This window comes from Stylophora pistillata, chromosome 7, assembly GCF_964205215.1.
Source record: "Stylophora pistillata chromosome 7, jaStyPist1.2, whole genome shotgun sequence".
NCBI lineage: Eukaryota > Metazoa > Cnidaria > Anthozoa > Scleractinia > Pocilloporidae > Stylophora > Stylophora pistillata.
This window is the reverse complement of record NC_142525.1, coordinates 10,052,210-10,072,199: the sequence shown is the minus strand read 5'-3', so window position 1 is coordinate 10,072,199 and position 19,990 is coordinate 10,052,210. Positions and strand designations below refer to the sequence as shown.

Here is a 19,990-nt window from a genome sequence, read left to right as displayed (position 1 = left end):
ATGTTGATTTGGATTGCCCTGACAATAGATTCGGCACCAGCATCGCCAATAGGATTCAGAGACAAATTCAAATCGGTCAGAGTCTTGCTGACTTTGATTGCCCCAGCAATAGATGCAGCACCGGCCTCCCCGATATCATTATGAGACAAATTCAATTTGGTCAGAGTCTTGTTGTCTTTGATTGCCTCAGCAATAGAGTAACACCGGCATCACAGATTTCATTATCAGACAAACGAATTAGTCAGAGTCTTGTTCACTTCGAGTGCCTGAGCAATAAATGTAGCGGATCAGGCATCATTAAAACCATTCCCAGACAAATTCAAATTGGTCAGAGTCTTGTTGACTTTGATTGCCTTGGCAATAGATTTGGCACCAGCATTGCCAATACAATTCCCAGACAAATTCAAATTGGTCAGAGTCTTGTTGACTTTGAGTGCCTTAGCAATAGATGCTGCACTGGCCTTCCCGATAAAATTCTGAGACAAGCTCAATTTGGTCAGAGTCTTGTTGTCTTTGATTGCCTCAACAATAGAGGTAACACCGGCATCACAGATTTTATTACGAGACAAATTCAAATCAGTCAGAGTCTTGTTGTCTTTCAATGCCTCAGCAATAAACGTAGCACGGGTATCATTGATTTCATTCTCAGACAAATTCAAATTGGTCAGAGTCTTGTTGACTTTGATTGCCTCAGCAAAAGATGTAGCACTGGTATCACTAATATGATTACAAGAAAAATCAAAATTGGTAAGGGTCTTGTTGACTTTGATTGCCTCAGCAATAGATGTAGCACCGGCATCACTAATGTGATTGCCACCCAAATTCAAATAGGTCAGAGTCTTGTTGACTTTGATTGCCTCAGCAATAGATGTAGCACCGGCATCTCCAATCCAATGGCCACACAAATTCAAATACGTCAGAGTCTTGTTGACTTTAACTGCCTCAGAAATAGATTTAATACTGGCACTGCCGATCCCTTGCCCATACAAATTCAAATTGGTCAGATTCAAACCAGATCCAAAACATTTTGCTAACTGTAAGGAAAAATCTTCTCCTCTTTCACATTCGATAATGGCCTCTAATACAACGTCTGCACCTTTGCCTTCATTTTTGTTGACTTGGCCTGTTAAACTCTCCACAAGAGCAACAATGTGTTTATCGCTTTGCATGGCTAAAATTCTGCATGAAAACAAAAGGACTTGTTTAAGGCTATGGAAATACCTTTCATCGGAAACTAGTTCTTTAAGTGTGATTTCCTTGCTTTGAATCTGAGAGCAAATAAAGAATGCTGCAAAGCATTCTTGAAAACTTTTATGAAGGAAAGCATAGTGCACTTTTGGTTTCAATTTGCTGCCACCAGGCTGCACTGATAGAAATCCAAATGCGGTCAATTCTTCTGCATGATTTCCCAATTGACTTTCATCAAAATCCAATTTGTCGTTCAGTAAACCATTCAACGCCACCAACCCGAGGCGATTCAATTGCGGTTTGTAAAGGTTTGCCATGACTACATTTGTTAATGATTCTCCTTTCCTTTTTCTATATATTCTCAAGACACATTCAACCATATCCAAGTACAGTTGAGCTCTGCTTTCAGGGAGTGTGCCATCAAACTCTTCGCATAATAGGCAAAGAAGTCCTGTGTTCAGAGGATTGGCTGCCAATTCTCTCAGGTTTCCATCGTTGTCCATCCGTTTCAAGAGCTTTGTGGCTAAACCCAGCCTATCTTTAAAGTATTTGATGACAAATTTGTTAACATGTTTTTGAGTGAATCCCTCGATCTCGAGCAGCGTGTCACAGTATTTTCTCACCTCTTTTCCAGCTTCGTGTCTTGCTGTTGCAACTATGTGGCATCTAGGGAGTACCCTTCCTTCAATCAATTCCAAAAACATTGGCAATTTTCTGGAAGGCAACTCATCCAATCCATCCAGTATTAGTAAAATGCTGGACTGATGTTCACGAATAAACTGAAAGAATTTTTGTTTGACTTCTTCATCGATGTCTCGGGGTAGAAGCTGATCGTCAATGGCTTCCCAAAGATTAGAATGGATGTCTCGACATTTCAGCAATAACACTGCTTTGAATGCTGTTAAGCCGTAGCCCTGAGATTCCTGCTTTCTTGTTGCCCAGTCGTAGACGTACTTTTTGCAGTAGGTGGTTTTTCCCATGCCAGGTTTTCCTTCAATCAGCACTGCTCTCGGCGCTAAACACTCTTCATGGGAGTCCAATATAGACGGCATGTCAACAAATGTGTCAGTGACTTCTCCTCTCGTTTTCTTTCTTCTGACCACTCTGAGCCTTGTAAAAATGTTGCCAATAAAAAACTGAAACTCTTCACACCATGGAAACGGTGAAAGCCATCCTTCACGAGTCTTGTATAGTTGGCGAATTCCGTCAATAAGTTCAGTTGGATCGAAAATTCCTAAAAATAGCAAAGTGAGTGAGAACAAATTAAGAATAAGAAAAAAATAAGAAAAGAATGAAAAATGCGGAAAATTGTGATATTTGCCTGGAATTTGTTTGTAAATTTAAAGTGGTTGTATGACTTTGACACCTTTGCCAAATAAATTACTTGAACGATAAATTTCTTTTTTTGTTTTGCAGAAAGAAAACCATTCGGATCCCAGTCCATCCCATGGCAATAAAATGATTTGCCTAAACACTCTCGAGTTTGAGTATTGATCAGGTGGTGCCCGGTGCATTCTTTACGCACATTTCTGACATGGCAGTCCTACTATGCGGTTGAGGCATTTCGTTGTATTATTTTCACACATTTCCAGCATGGCGGTCTTACTATTTGGTTGAGGCGTTTCGAAGACGAATGTTCAAGTCCATTTATTACCTAACGCCAAGCTATGTGGACTAGAAAGACTGGGAATTGGAAGATAAACCCTTCCTTAATAACTTGAAGCTACTGATGTTTTGATATACAATTTGTATTTTTGTATTTTTCAATATGAATTGGAGGACCGTTTTGTCGAGAGTGCAAATCCCTCTGAATCGCACCTAATTCTCTATTTTTTTTTTTCACATTTCTTGCTTCCATTTGACAAAAAAAGTGAACCTGTTCTCGCTACAAACTCGGTACAAGTAGGACTAATCATTGAATGTATCGCACTTCAGCGCACCTCTTGCTATTTCTCCGAAAACTGCCTTTAAATTGACGGTTATTTGCTTTACGAGGTTGGTGCTGTGATTGTTAGCTTCCGCGAAGTAGGTAAGATGGCCTCACAGTAGCGGAGAAACTGTGACAGATTTGACTAAAACATTTTTCATCCCCAAATTCACAATAGTGGCAATGAGCAAAAGAACGCATTTTGGCAGTACTGGGAACACCCCAGTTAAAGGGAAAATACGGTTTAAAAAAAGTTGACTTAATGAATATTTCCTTGCTTGCATTGTCCTAACTGGCTATTCATTTGAGCTAAAAGCGTTTTAGTAGCGAACAATTACGTTCCAAAAATCGGCATTTTCAAATTGAAATCCGCCATCTTGGTTATGACGAAACTTTAGTCGAGCATGGCAAATTATATCCCTGCTGAAATGGATGTAAACAAGGAAAACGGCGGCGAGCAAGAAAAGAAGAAAGGAAAAGAAACGATTGACTTGAAGATCATTCTTCGTATGTGTAAACACCGAAAAAATTGATTAGAAACATTTAGTTGCCAATATTAACGCAGACAAAAGGCTAATTGTTACAAATCAAATTTTGTTTCTTTCAGCATTCACCTTAAATTTGCAATGGTGTTTTTATCTTTATCGCTTGTAATTAGCTTCAACGCAGTATTTTTCATTTTCCAACGCAGTGTTTGAAATGGGATGTTACTAAAACTGGTAACGGGGAACGGGGAACGGGTGTACAGCGGTAAACCGCCTAAGAATTCAAAATGGCGGAGTAAAAGGAACTAAAAGGGTCTGGCAACTAGTTTTGAGTGTGTGCTCTTCGAACGCGATCGTCGGAGCAAAAAGCATGGACGGTAAGTGTAGGTTTTATTGAAGGATTTTACTTTGAAACGTTGAGTGCCTCATAAATTTAGTTTTTGTGTGACACACATTGCAGGTTGCATAGAAATCAAATCCTCGGAGAGGTGAGTATCTTACAATTCATGCACAACATTTGAACAATCAACTCAGAACTACAAGCTCGCGGCATTTATTCATATATTCAAAGAGTAATTGTACTGCAAGGTAATGAGGTTTACCTCCAATATCTTCACCGTTACAACCTAGCAATGTCAATAATGTTGTAAAGCAAACAGCTGAATGACTTTTACGCCCATTATGGGAATCACTTTCTCTTGAATATGATCAATGCAGTGTAAATATTATTAAGCATTAGCATGAATATGAATTCATACGCCTACATTCTTCAAGACATAACTAATGTTTTCCTGTTAAATTAAATGTTATTAAAAGTTCTGTCAATGTTTGATTTCTCTATTGTTTACATGGAAGTTTATGGGTCGATACAAAGATATGTTCCTGATGTTATTTCGCGGTAAGGTAAGCAGATGTCTGCATGTAGTAATTTTAATAACTAGGCTGGTTATTACGTTTCCTAGCTCATTTCTGTTAAACTAAGATATCACCTCCTTGCTACTTATCTGCAAAAAATGCCGTTGGGCAATGCAAACAACCAACATACCCAAACTCTGCCAAAAGATGCAGATTTCAGGAAGGAAAAAGAAAGAGAGACGTCAGAACAAATGGTGGCAGCCATTGCAGAAACGTCGACTTCGAATTCTCGCCTCGGAATACTTGGCTTCGTGGCTTCGTGGCTTCGCCTGAGCAATAGTTAAATAAAAGCGAGTCGTCTAATTACACTGCAAGCGGCGACCTAGCGATAAAATCAGTGTTTGTAAACATCGTTTACTCCGCCATTTTGAATTCTCAGTTGGGTTACCGCTGGACATCCGTTCCCCGTTCCCAGTTTTAGTAACATCCGTTTGAAATGTCGCAACTTGTTAGAAGCAGAGCTTTGCTATTTTTGACGCGCGCCAGAAAGTCGCCTCTGTCATACAGTGTTTACATTAGCTTACCACACTATAACTGAGGTTAAAATGAAACTTTCGATTTCTTTTGAAAGCATAAGCACTGCATAATTACGTCAAGTAGTTGGTTGGAAGAGATTAAATATTTTCATATTGTTTTTATCTTGTCCAATCGATACGATATAGCGAAATATGGGAGCCTGCATAACGAAGGATAATTTGTATTTGTCGCCAACGTGTCTGTCTTGTTTATTTGCCGGCAATGTATTAAATGTCATACAGCCATTTTCGCGGCTGTTCCGAAAACGCAGTGCGGAGTGCGGAGTGCGGAGTGCGGAGTGCGGAGTGCGGAGTGCGGAGTGCGGAGTGCGGAGTGCGGAGTGCGGAGTGCGGAGTGTGGGGTGCGGAGTGTGGGGTGCGGAGTGCGGAGTCTAAAAAAAAAATAAAAGAATGATTAGATACATAAATAAACTAGAAATAGAAATTTAAGAAAAAAATATAATTCACGCCGCCTGAAGTGGACTGTTCATATGGTATATTTTCAAGATTTTCATAGTTAGCAGTTCACTTTTACGGAAAAAAAGTTAAGAACAGTCATGTCTAGAAAATGCAAGAAATTACACCTTCGGTTTTGCTGGAAAGCCGCGCTGCCTCGAAACAATCTCAAGCTTTGCTTTCCAAAAATATAAACTGCCCGTGGGAATTAACCCTTGAACCATTCTCACAACCGTGTCAACTGCGCGTCCTAAAGTTCTCGCAAAGTTCAAACCAAAAAACTTGAAAGATATTCAGCGCGGAAAAATAGTAAGATAAAAAATGTAGATTGACAAATAGAGAAACAAGTCAATACACAGGCAAAGTTGCACTTTGAGAAATTAAATTATAAAAAAAAATGTTTTCCCGAAAAAGCCATTTAACTGCAGGGCAGCCTAACCAAACCACCTGTCTCGCCAATAATCACGTGCAACTCCTTGGCCTCGCTTTCCTGTTAGATTTAGTGATGTCACACAAAAGGCAAGGTTAGTAAACTGATTTATCTGCAAAACTTTGTTTTTGTCAAATTACTTTTGGTTCTTTGAAAATGTAACATATACTTAGATTCCGTTATCAACTTTTCGCTAGATAAGGAACACCCTCTGGTGATTGATAGCTCTGACAGCGATGTCGACGACGCCGACCAGAAACAGTAAGCTTCAATGTATATTTTCTACCTATATAAGCACGAGTATTATATAAATCGCTTTCTCATGAAACAATATACTTTTATTTCATTTCTTTTATTAAATAGTTTATTTTTGAAAAGCAAAGCTTGAGACTGTTTCGAGGCAATACGGCTTTCCAGCAAAACCAAAGGTGTAGTTTCTCGCATTTTCTACACATGGTCAAAACTGGACTGTTCTTCACTTTTGTTTTTCCGTAAAAGTGAACTGCTAGCTATGAAAATCTTGAGTTAAATATACCATATGAACAGTCCACTTCAGGCGGCGTGAATTTTTTAATAATTATTATCTTTATTTCTTAAACTTCTATTTCTAATTTATTTATGTATTTAATTATTCTTTTATTAATTTTTTAGTTTTTTAATTTTTTCAGACTCCGCACTCCGCGTTTTCGGAACAGCCTTCTCAAATTGTAACTTCACCTGTGTATTGACTTGTTTCTGTATTTGTCAATCTACATTTTTTATCTTACGATTTTTCAGCGCTGAGTATCTTTCAAGGTTTTAGTTTGAACTTTACGAGAACTTTAGCACGAGCAGTTGACAAGTTGTGAGAATGGTTTAAGAGTTAATTCACACGGGCAGTTTAGTTTTGGAAAGCAAAGCTTGAGATTGTTTTGAGGCAGTACGGCTTTCAGCATAACCGTAGGTGTAATTTCTTACATTTTCTAGATAGACATGGTCAAAACTGGACTGTTCTTAACTTTTTTTTTCCGTAAAAGTGAACTGCTAACTATGAAGATCTTCAGTTAAATATACCATATGAACAGTCCACTTCAGGCGGTGAATTTTTTAATGAGTATTATTTTTATTTTGTAAATTTCTATTTCTAGTTTATTTATGTATTTAATTATTCTTTTAATTTTTTATTTTAATTTTGTTTCTTAGACTCCGCACTCCGCGTTTTTGGAACAGCCTTTTTTCGCAGGAGAATGCGACTGACGGAGTAAAGAAAATTTACCCGGTGAACTCACAACAGACTTAGGAAAGACAAGATGTACTTCTACACTGCTTGGAAAAGCGCACGATGTTGAAAATGGGCTTGGGTCGACGGTGGCGACTGAGAATTTACCAATTTGTACCACCATTTCGAGCTTCAATTTATTCGCTTACAATAAAAGGGTTTGAAAAATTCATAGAATAAATAACTGAAATTTGTGTTGAATATGCAAAAGGTAAGCAAAGCTTTCAGTTCGAAGCGAGTATTAACAAGGAAAACTTACATGCCTGTATATCTCGCTGGAAGTCTTCGTTTTGGCAGTTCTGAGGTTTTGCAGGGTTTGACAAACCGTCCTCGCGGGTTATTTTTGTCGGGAAACTTTTCTTTAATATTTCACTATCCCGTAGCATATCAAAGCTTACAAGTTTTCCTTTTGAATTTTAGTATGTATTTTGACATTCAACCACACGACAGTTCACCTCATTTCAACTTTTAGGAGTACCAGAAACTATTTTCACAAAAGTCAAACAGGTCAATAAGGACAAAGCGCTGAACAAAAACTGACGTAATATTCAAGATAGCGTTTTTCTAACCATGAAAGTTGTAAAAATAGAAAACTTCAAAGCCCTCTTATCGCTACTACAAAGCAAACTGGACAAAATGGCAGTTATTTTCGAACTCCTGCGGAAAAAGTCTTCTAACTGAGGTAAACTTTTTCTAGACCGTACATTCCCTTTAAGTCAGTCCCGTAAAAAAGCTCAAACGAACCACAGGCTTACCATCTTAAATATCTGTTGTTTCGGGTTTCTATGGTAATGGGTTCCTGTGGCATTTACATAGCCAAATATATTTGAACTACATTCGTAATGGTTTAATTTGTTTCATATAATTTCTGCTCTTTAGGTGTTATACCCTTTCCAATGTCAGCTCAACTGCTTATCTGAATAGACTGATACAATCCAAACTAGAAAGGGATAACCTCTTTTATCTCCTTTTCACTTTTTAGTTGAATCGTGAATAAAGAGTTATTTCATTTCACTTCGTGATACACTCATCGTTACACAGTTCTGCTAAGTACATAATTCATAGCCAGCTTTGAAACTAAGAAGAGCATTCTCACTCACGAAAACAAGTTCTTAACCTTACCTGGTTTGTGTGATTCACTGCAGGTACCTACATGAAATAATTCACAAATAAAATGTTTTAAGTTTGAACCATTTCTGATATAAAGGCACTTTAACAATTGATTAATTTCTGTGAAAATAGTATCAGATGAATTTAACATTCAAACATGGTGCAAAAGTGAATGCAGTACCAGGTAAATAAATGTAAATTTCTGGGGGTTTGAGACATGTTGATGTATTGCAAATTGTCCCTGAAAGATAATGTTATATCAACTCACTTAAAAACAATTTTGCTAATTTACGGGCCATGTTTTGGCTGTGTAATATAACCCACTCTCAATATGTAATACAAATTTCTCCTGGGATATGGAATAAGTTGTCATTCGCCACAGTGGTCACATCCACCACTGCACCCACAAATTTCTCCTCAAAGAACAAAGAGGCCTTTTTAAACTCATGGAACCTTGGAATTGAGAGAAGAGGGAAATGAATGCAACCGGATTTTCTTTTCCAACACTTTAACTGAATAACTAGGAAACAGACAGATCTTAATCAGATCTCTTCCTGCAAATGGAAAGGAAGGTTAAGAAAGGAAGCCATGTACCCGCATTATAGTGAGGCCAATCTTGGAATATGACTGGATCACTCAAAATGTTGGCCACAACAGATGCCGCCATCACACAAGCAATTTGTTTCCATTTCTCACTTGAAGACTGCCTTTCATTTGCAAAGTCTTTGATGCCCTTGACTACCACCCATTCTGTCTTAAAATCATGGGCTGCTGCAAACACTCCTGAAAAAAAATTGGCATTGTGTGATACCTATATTTGTCTAGCAAATTTTCTTTGCATCCTTCAGACGATTTTTCCAAAAAAAAAAGTTTACTGGGATTCACACTCTAGGATTCACACGTTAGCTGTTTGTAAACACCCACATCACAAAAAGGGGTTAGTACCAGACTTATTTTCTCAACCAGTAATTTAAGAAAAACATGTACACCAAGACAGTAAAATTATTTGTCAGGCTTCCCATCGTTTAATAGTAACATTGTACATTTCTCAAAAGAAAAACCTTTGTTATTGAGATTTAACTCTTTCACTCCCAAGACCTAAATACATAGTTATTCTCCTGACTGTCTGCCATAGAATTCTTCTGAGGTTAGTAAAGAGAATTTGGTTTTGGATCAACTAATAACCCCTTGGTTGATATTTTTCTATTCTCATTCCTTGATGTCTGCTTGATATTGTATTGATATTTTAAGGAGAAATTCAGTCTTGGTCAATCATGGGAGTTCAAGGGTTGACAACTGGGGCTGTGATACTATTAATCTCAAGCTCAAAACTATGTCACAATAAAATTATACTTTCATGACAAATGTTTGACAATTTATGACATCCTGATGGAACACAATAAATTCAATTAATTAGAAAACATCTCAGTCACCTTCAATGATAAAAACATCTTCAAGTATGAGAGTGATCTTCGCAGTAACAAACACTACTTAAGCAGTAGTGAAAATTAGGCCTGAAAAACATTCAGGCTAGCACAGCATTTGAACCCCTGACTACTGCTTAAGTGGTGTTTGTTACTGCAAAGATCGCTCTCATACTCATTCTTTAACTGCAGTTCAAATATATGACTTTGACATATATTTACAAATGCTAAAAACATCTTCCTGCCCTATTCTAGCCCAACACAAAATCACTAAAAATACAAAATATAATTCCTGCAAAGTTGGCATACTGTGTGATATACACTATTTCTTGGGCCAGCAAGAAGAATTCCAGAGCACAACTTTTCAAAACAATTGCTACATGTGCAAAGATCCTTGACTCATCAACTATTCTAATTATTATGATTCTCACCTCCACCTTCCATTTCAACTGCAATTGCTTCAGGATGTTGGCCAATCATGTCCTTGTTTGCCTCTGAGATACTTAGAACCACTCCATCACAATGCACTTTGGCATTATATTCATCAGCATTTTGTAAAGGTGCCTTCCACCCATCAGCCACATGTTTGATCAAGTTACCAATATCTCTGCTGGGGGGAGTTTTGTGTGCAGCTGTTATCAGCTTTGCTGAAACAACCACATCTCCTAGCTTAGCCTCTCTGCTGTTCAAACCACTGCAGGCACCAACAGAAATAATAGCCTTGGGTCTCAAGAGTGAGATGGCATCTTTTGTCGCAGACAAAGAGCCCCCAGGAACATCAGAACCTTTGAAGCACCTCATCAATGCGATTTTCATTTTCTTTCCTTGATCATCACCCATGCAGCCAAAGTACACATAGCCAATACTGTTGTGGTAACTCTTAAAGGGTTCCTTCAGGTAGGCAAAACAGCTTAAGAACTCACAGTCCTCCACTGTTAATAACAGAATATCAACAGGGAGTTTGACATATTTGCTCCAATCAGAAGAGGTGTCTGGAAGATCACTCATCAGTGGAAGTGTAACACTGAGCTTTGGTGGGCTGGCTTTACTATTCTGTGCTGATCTATTCTCCCCTGACACTAGTACTGTCTCTGAATACAAAGAATGGAGTTTTAATATTTTTTCCATTCATTCATTACAAGTTATTAGCTGATCCACATGAAATCAAAGACAACATAGAAAGAGAATAGAAAACCAGTTATCAATAATATACATGTATCAATGAGTCCTTGACCATGCATAAAACAGTCTATTATATTTCATACCGAGATTTACGCACCAAATAGCATGGAGATTAAAATAGTCTCTTCGCCCTAGAAGAGCCAGCTGCATGGTCATATGATTTTTTTCACCAGTGAAAAATGACGTATCAACATTCTGATTGGCTATATCATTATTTCCACTAGTGAACAAAACTGTGTCGCTCGCTTGCCGCTCCTCTTGACTGAAAAATAGCACATTTCTTAGAGCTTAGGCGCATTTTTCTTTAGAAAGATGGCTTCAAATCAGACTAACTGTTTCCAGAGCCTAGATTCATCAGTAGAAGAGTTCATACACAGACACAAAAATGAAAACACCAAGAGAAAGACCAAACATGATGTCGCTCTGTTCCACAAATTTCTTGTTTTAAAAGGCAAAACGAGACAAATGAACCAAGGTAAGTCTCGGGTTTTCACTTCTTTATTTCAAAATTTTGAACTTCCATAGAACTATTTAGACATAAATTATTTTCAGGATGTCTTAATTTATTCTACCTAGTTCTGCCTTTTAAAGGCATCTTCGCTTAATAATTGAGATGTAAAGATGTAAAGAAGTATTTTAGAAGGAAACAATTTCAGTGCAACTCCTGAAAGGCGGCTTGACCGCGCATTACTTTCCTTTGAAAGAAAGTAAAGATATGTTTATCTCTGAGTTCTGTTCACTTATGAATCTCGGTATGTATATAATAAATAAGTTATTTAACAGTTAGTTCGCCTGTATGATTTTTATTCACTCATTGTGAATAAAAATCGTACGCGCTCATCAACCATGAAATAACCTCAATTATGCCCACACCAACAGATAAAACAGGACACAAATTTCACCAGCATACTCATGGAGAAAAAAACTCCTTGTGCTCCCATTTTTTTCCTAGTATGCATGCCTGTGTCATTTGCTGAGTAACATCATCTTTCCCTTAAATAATTAGGCTTCAAATTCATCATCTTCAGTACAAAATTATATCTTAGCTATGAGTTTTTTACAAAATAAGATAACTTTCCATCATCAAGAAAAAAAAAACAAAAATTCACTTGCATGTACATGTTGGTGTGACTTTTCGAACAGAAATTTTGGGAGAAATTCTTCTTATTTCACAATTTACTATATCTCACATCATCAAAAAGACTTCAAATCAACAAAAGTAAATCAAACAAACCTTCCTTCCCTGAACTTTGTTCAGATATCTCAATGGAATCCTCCAGGTCACCTTCCTTTCTGGCCTTTTTTACCACTTCATCTTCATGTGATTTGTCTCTGATGCAGTGTTCATCCTTCAGCCACTCTCTCAAAAGCTCTTGGTAATGTTCCTCAAGATCGGCATCCATACAATCAATTTCAAGATCATTGATGGTATCCTGATAGCAGGCCCCTCCAATACACTGAAAGGTGTCTTTGATGTCTTTCCAGTAGGAACTGAAGGTTGGATCATCAACTGAACTACTGGTAACATGGCTGTAAACTTTGTCTCTGAGGATCTTGATGCGAGTGATGTCAGCTGCTGGAGTGGTGTCTGTTACAAGGGGAAGGTCATCCCTGCCAGAGGTAGGGAAGGCCAGGCCCCAAATGTTCCTCAGAAGAAGTAGCAGTAGGGAACTGTCAAAATGTCTAGAGGAAACTGACGATTTCACAGCAGGATACAGTTTCCCCCACTGGGAGGTACTCAGGACTCTTTTCTTTCGCAGTGTTTGCAATTTTGCATGATTTGTAGCATCAGTCAGAAGAGTCTGAAGGTTTTCTGGTGGACATATCCTGTCAAAGATCTCCCTTAATATACATGATCCAACATCGACGAGAAGGCGACACAGCTGAGCATAATTAGAGGTTTCTTTGGTAGAAGGATTCGATGGAGTGGCAGAAGCCATGAGGAAATGTCTCCTGTAAGGATATGCTTTAATTACTGTCGATGATATTACAAAAAATCAACTGTAACAAAGCTGTCATGAGTTTAAAACCAAACTGCTTAAAATATCATACAGCATTAAGCAAATGTTTAGAATATAATGGTCACCTGACAGGCTCATCAAACAATTTGATGACAATCGATAAATATCCGATAATTTTCCAGCACTGGAAAATGGCCGATTGAATTCACTAAAACAAAAGATAACTGGGGAATCAACGTTGAAAAATATAGAGAAATGAATTATACAACTCAGAGCAACAATACGAAAATAAAAACACGTCTCCAGGAAAGAGGAAGTGCTGACCGAAGCACTAATCCACGAGTTTTCACGATTTCCTCTCTTGTAATTACAGGAATCAAGCTGAAAAGTGTAAAGTGCATGAATTGCTTTACCTTGACAAAAATTGGCCGCTCAGAAACACTAAATTAGCCTTTTAAAGTAGAGTTTAACCGCAGCCAACTCGAACAACAAATTAACAGCCATGTTTCAATCAAGACTTCACTGAGCCGACAGACTGGTTACCAGTCCTAGTTAGCAAGTGTAAAGGAGAGACTGGGAGATATATTTGACTCCTCCTTCAAGGTGACACCGCGGAAATACGTTTTTTAAGGCACGATACGGTATTTTAGTGGTCAGCGGATACCTCAACGAAACCATAAAATGCCGTTAACTTTTACAATGTTTTCGCCGTGAGTCAAATCGACAGCGTAAAAAGGCAAAACTTAGAAAGAATACTGTAAACTTAGCTTTGAAACTCCATTCACCTTTTGGATAGTTCTCAAGCTCAATTATATAATTTGCCAAAGCCGAACTGAAGTTGCACACGATATGAAATTGTTGTTTTTCGCTGGCGGCTCCGTCGCAACTAAGTTTTGTTTATAGAAGAGCATGAGCACTAAAGCTAAAAATGAGACGGTTTTTGAATGGCCGAAGCGGTGATCCGAGGACGCTGCACCATCAGGTTTGTAAAGCAGTGGCTTGAACCGTCTAAATCGGCATGTCAACGGCATTCCGGTCAGATTCGCCGAGAAGACGAAACATGCCCGTGTAGCACGGACACCCTATTCCCACTTGGCCAAAAACCTATGACTGTAACATATATAGGACTGAAGCCCCCAAAAACATAAAAATTGGCTCAACCAGAGGAAGAATGAACCGAGGTATGCTTAATTACAAAATGTCCATTGTAATGGTAATAAATTAAGTTTTCACTTTCCACCTCAGTTTGTATTTTTTTTTCTAAGCTGTAATTTCTCTTCTGAGCAATAATTTTACTTTCCCAACAAGTATTTGTTTCCCATCACAATTATGAATAACTTGTAGTATGTCTTTTTTTTATACTGTTCTTCCCTCACTAATCATTTTATTTTATTTATTTCTTCTTGCTTTTTCTTTTTTTTCTGTACTAACTTACTGCCATCTGCAACATAAAATGTAGTAAGCTAACAGAATACTTCTGGTTTATATAGCTCCCTGATTCACAAAGTAACATTACCATCATGGTACTACTAGAAAACAAATGTTTAAAAAAACAAATTAATGTTTAAAAAACAAAAGTACTGTAAGGTAAAATAATTATAATAATATAATCTAATCGATTTATGTGACTAAAGCACTGTATTGTCTTTTCTCATATTGCAACAGCCTTGAATGAATCAACTATCTTCTAAGCTTGATTTCTTATATTCAGAAGCTGCCTGAATTATAAACAAAGAACTTATGTTGGGTGTTTATGGAGGTGGAAAGAACATAATGATTATGATGATTAATCTTCCAAATTAGAAATGTCAGAGGGAACTTATCAGAAGTATTTCTGAAGTCAAAGTTGTTTGTTAAAAATGTTCAGGAGAAAATTGATTAGATTAAGTCAGCTGTCAATTCCCAGTTAACACTAAGTCATGAGGAGTAACCAAAAGCTTGTAATTAGCCTGTGTACTGCTGTGCCCATCCAGTCATATAAAAATCAGGGATGGGATATTCCCAAACGTAAACAATGATAGCACCATACAAATGTCCTTTTCCCAACTTATTACTGGGGAGGGGAGCACTGGTATGGCTACACTAGTTGTAGTCAATAAGAAATTCTTACTAATTTCAGCAGTATACATATGTTTTGCCACCTTGAAAGAAAATGGCTACAAGTCAAATAGGAATGTTTCATAACAATGTTCTGTAGGGATATGATGTAATATTACTGATGGGGATCATAATTATCCTTACAGTGGCAGAGCATGTGATGTGTATGTAAAGCAAAGCAGAGCTAATCTTAAAATGAATGGAAGAAGAGTAGTTGATTATTTGCATAAATTAATACAATGCACATACAAGATAGTGGAATAGACTTCAGGTAAACATACATGTGCCTGTAAAAGTTTCAAATGACTGAGTTATAAAAATATAATAATAATAAAGTGGGTTTCATCGAAAATGCTTTCGTGTAAAACAATTAGAGCTGTTTGGGAAATTAAAGTAGCTGTTGTTGCAATAGAATAACGCTTGTTTAGTGATGTTTACAAAGGAAGCGGAAATCGAAGAAATTGTGAATTATTTGCTGCGCTAAGGCTCGACAAAGATTATTATAAAGGCCATTGATTGAGGACGCTGAAAATATGCAATATTTGAATTAAGCCTTTATTGACAGCAGTTGATAGTTGATCTCTATTACATGTCTTTAGTACGTTTGGTTGTGCCTGTTCACGAGATAACTTGTTGATAAAACTGCAAGTATGAAATGAACAAATGTTTTCATATTTTGATTACGCGCACCCGTTCTTAAAGGCACAGAAAATCAGAAGGGTGGAATGGCGAAAAATCAGTCTATAAAGGTAAAATTCTCATCTAAGCGAATAATTACCAAAATGAAAAGGCACCGCATGTCGGCTCAAACTGAGTGTATGAATATTTTCACAACACAATTACCTGTATCACTTCATGCTAATAACACTTAAAAATCCAACCAGTCTTCAGACTCACTGGAAAAGTATCTTACAGAACTAATCTCCTGCTTTTTCTGGATAACTATCGCTGTTTTTGACAATTCTGAAGGCGAGGGCGACTGAAGAGCCAAGATCGCGCTTCGTAACTGGACGGCCAGCCTAAGTCGGCAAACAGCACACAACTCCAAACAAAATTACTCCCCTCTACCGCTATTTGTTAAGACGTGGTTTTAGTATTAAAAGCCCATTCAAAGGATCAAATATAACAAACAAGGCGAAGTATCATGCATATTTTCTAACTTAAAACCACGCAAAAAGCCGATGTCTTCATCGAACTCAGTCTACAAACATATGGAAGCGCTTGGCAGCCTAAAGTTGATGACCACTGACCAGTTACTGTGACGTCACGAAAACGTATTTCCGCGGTGTCCTTCAAGCTAGCCTGTGACACGGGGAATTTTGGAATTTATGGGTACACCAAAAAGCTGCTACTAGGTCTTTATAGATTATGCTAGCATAATTTTTGGCATAATTTGAGCAAACTGGCATAATTTCTGCCAAGTATCAATGCTAGCATAATTCGCATATTTTGATAATTATCGGATCATTTTTAATGCCACTATTTTGATCATTAATCATCTCTACTCCTAAGCACTTGGTGACCTTATTCGATGTTTTAAGTTTTAGTTGAAGTAGTAGCATTTTACTTCAACGGTGAAACACTAAGCACCGAATTGGCTCTGCTTTACGGCAGAGCGAAGTGAAGGCTCTTTAACACAGCGACCACACAATGTGATGGTTTCGCGCAATTCTTCACACTCGATGACGTCATGGCCCCCAGCAGATCACTATCTCGCCGAAACCACCAAAAATACAAACCGCAAATGGAACAGCGTAATGTACAATGGCGAATACTTACACTTATGTTTTTTTTGTTTTGTTTTGTTTTTTTTTTTATCTATGACTGCTTTTTTAATATTCCTTGTTTAAAAGAAATTACAATTTTAGAATGATAAAGTAGTGAACAGCACTGCACGAACTGAAATAGTAAAAAACTTGTTTTAATCGCCTGCGTATGTCAAAAAAGTTGTTGTAGAGGAGCGTAAAGATAAGCTAAGATACTTCAATGGTAAGTTCATGCATACGGTAGCCACTGGCTGAATTACGTACAATAACTGTGTAGCTAAAATGTTCTATAAACTACTGGAGATGAAATATTCTATAAAATATACAACTTAAAATTCATACATATTATTATTAATTAAATTGCATGGAAAGTTAAAAAACTGTTCTTGGTGCGGTGGTGCGGTTGATTTTGTAACTAATATCAAACACTCGGCTTTGCCTTAAGTTGTATTTAGAGCCGAATGTCTTGGGGGAAGCAGGTGGTGTAGTTTATGCTCTTTGTCGTGTAGGATTTTATTAAAAAGTGAATTCCATAAAAAATTGTGATGGTCGAAAAGTGAATCCAAGTCTAATAATGCTAACGATTCGTTGAAACATAAGTGAGGGGAAATAATTGATAGAGCTCTTTTCTGGACTCGTTCTAAGTCATTAATTAGGTAACTAGGCAGAGATGAATGACAAAGCGGTAAAGCATAGTCAAAGACGGATCTAATCCAATATGTGTAGAATCTTACTAAGTCCGATGTAGGAACCCTGGCACGTTTAAGCTAAGAAAATAAAGTCGTTTAGGCGCTTTCTTGATGGTTTCGTTAATGTGTAAGTTCCAAGAAAGATTGTTTGTAATAGTCGCTCTAAGTAGTTTGGCATTCTGAACAATTTCAAGTTCATGGCCGTTAATGAATAAAGGCGGTAGATCGGCATTGTTCTTAGAGAATGATATACGAATTTCCTTACACTTTTTGGTGTTCAGTTGGAACCGGTTGTCAACGGACCATTCCGCCACGGAATCGACATATTCTTGAGCATTACTCGGCTGGCCTTTGAGAATGATTTCGGAAACTGTTTTGTCATCTACGTCCTTCCATGATAATGCGCCGATAATTGACAAGTCATTGATCATGATGACGAAGAGCAATGGGCCCAATTTAGTTCCCTGAGGAACACCAGAGGGCACCAAACCCCATTCAGATACGCATCCTTTGGCAAGTTTTGTTCTTTGGTGCGGTTGGTAAGGAATCGATAATCCAAATAATGATGGAGTGCGGCAAGTTCAAAGTACATAGTTTAGCGATCAGGATCTTGTAATAAATCAGGTCGAAGGCTTTCCTATAATCAAACAAGATAATTCTAACAGAAGAGCCGTTGCCATCTGTGGCATTCATCTCGCAATGAAACATTTCCAACAAAGCTAGGGTCGTAGAGGATTTCGGTACAGCGCCGTATTGACGATCGTATTGATTATAACAAATTAATTGTTAATTGGATTAATTATGAGGTGTAAACTTTTATAACAAAATATTGTAAAAAATAATAAACCACCCTGGTAACTATTGATTATCTAAAGCTGCACCAATGGAAAATCAACCTGTAACGGTAGATGATTATTTCTGTTGAAGGCAACAGATACAATAAGTGTTCAGTGCTAACTCTTCTTAGACTATTGGTTTCAATCCAAACTTCAAGAACGTGCTTCTAACTGAGCCTTTATCCTTTCATTTATCAGTTTTGACCAAACACGCACCCCCTCCCTCCCCTCCCCCTGTCGTCCTCTTTTTTCCGCAATAAAATGACTTACAGTCTCTGCACTGCTCTATCCATACACGTAATAAGTCTTCAATATCTCGAAGAACTTGGTTTTGGTCAATAGCCCTGTGATTTAGTTCCCTTTTGTCAAAAATTAATTGTTAAAATTACAAAACTGAGGATTGGCTTTTAACCCCTGTATAACTTCATTGCCTCTTTTTTGTACTAATTTTTTACGCACCTCAACTGCCCCTCTCCCTCCCAGGGGGGTAGGCTCTTGTAGATTGTCCCCGCGCAATTTCTGGCATAATTTGAAAACAACCAACAAAATTCTTCCACTTTTATTAAACTAGCACTGTAAGCATAATCAATATACTCTTAATTTCTTTGATCGAAAGGAACATAACCAGAGTCATGACATGGCTGATCTTTAAGTTTCATTATTTTCAAGCTCGGTACGTGTGGTTCAGACTATTTTCAATTTTGCAATGTCCTGGGCGAAGAATTGGTTACTGCAATACTGCATTGTTCGTCGTCTAAAGGACTGCGCATACCGAAAGTAAAGATTAAATCGATCCGAGATTCCGCTTTCACAGGGAACAAAATGTCAAAACATAATAAATGTGTTTTTATGTTTTGTCAGAGCTAGTGAGCAACTCAAGATAAAGATTACATTGCGCTTTATTAAAAACAAAAGTGTAATTTTGAATTGTTTCGGGATTCTTATTTGAAAGCATTTATTTAAAAAAAGAAAGTAGCACAATCCTCAGCATAACTTGGAATGTAATTGGGCAATGCTAGTAGCATTATTTGGCATCATTCTAAAGTTCTATCAGGGGCCGCCCGAGTTCTTGTGCAGAAGAGCGGAGTTGCTCAGGTTAAAGATACTCCAAGATGTCATATTTAGTTTTCTAATTAAATTTCTTGCACATCTATAATGCAGCGTGATACATTTTTGCAACAGAGAGAAAGATTTTGTTCCCTCCGAGTCCTCGTCACTCTAGAGTGCCAGCTACACAGTTTAAATTAAAAAAGATACGTCTATCTTATTCAAACTGTTCCCCATCACCACTTTTTTTGTCTTAGTCAAGCTGCGCTAATAAACAGAGCCGAGCCGAGATATTAAGTGAGACCTAAGATTGAGGGTCGATTATTTAAACGAAGTTTAAACGTCTTTCACAAAATTCATCTACAATTTAGCCGAGACTTTCATTTGAACATTTATTTTTATGAACAGTGTCAAGAGGGCCAAAAGGTTATAGTAAAAGGACCTTAATTTAATTAAACAAACCCTCTTAGAATCTCTGAGGATCACTGCTTGCGTATAATCGCGGATTGGGTTACACAACGTGTAAAAAACCGACCCTAATTGTCCAATCTGTAATCCAGTATAATTTCGGATACGGCCCGGCAACTAACTCCTAAAAGGTCATCAAAACTCGCGGTGTATACTACATAAGCTGGGTTCTTAAACGAAAAATCTAACCTCTCACTTTATCTGTCAATACACACCTCTGCATGTAATTTTTTGGA

General features: G+C 37.6%; 1 protein-coding gene across 1 annotated transcript in view; it reads right to left on the bottom strand.

Moving 5' to 3' along the window:
• Positions 1–32: 32 nt before the first annotated feature.
• LOC148726552 (uncharacterized) overlaps positions 33–19,990 on the bottom strand; it is a 104,803-nt gene continuing 84,845 nt past the window's right edge. Inside the window, exons 6-9 of the mRNA XM_088726534.1 lie at positions 10,140–10,799; positions 8,879–9,067; positions 8,297–8,323; positions 33–2,422 (exon numbers count right to left, since the gene is read on the bottom strand). Of these exons, the coding sequence (XP_088582660.1) occupies positions 288–2,422; positions 8,297–8,323; positions 8,879–9,067; positions 10,140–10,799 (3,011 nt within the window). The 3' untranslated portion in view covers positions 33–287. The remainder of the gene's footprint in view (positions 2,423–8,296; positions 8,324–8,878; positions 9,068–10,139; positions 10,800–19,990) is intronic.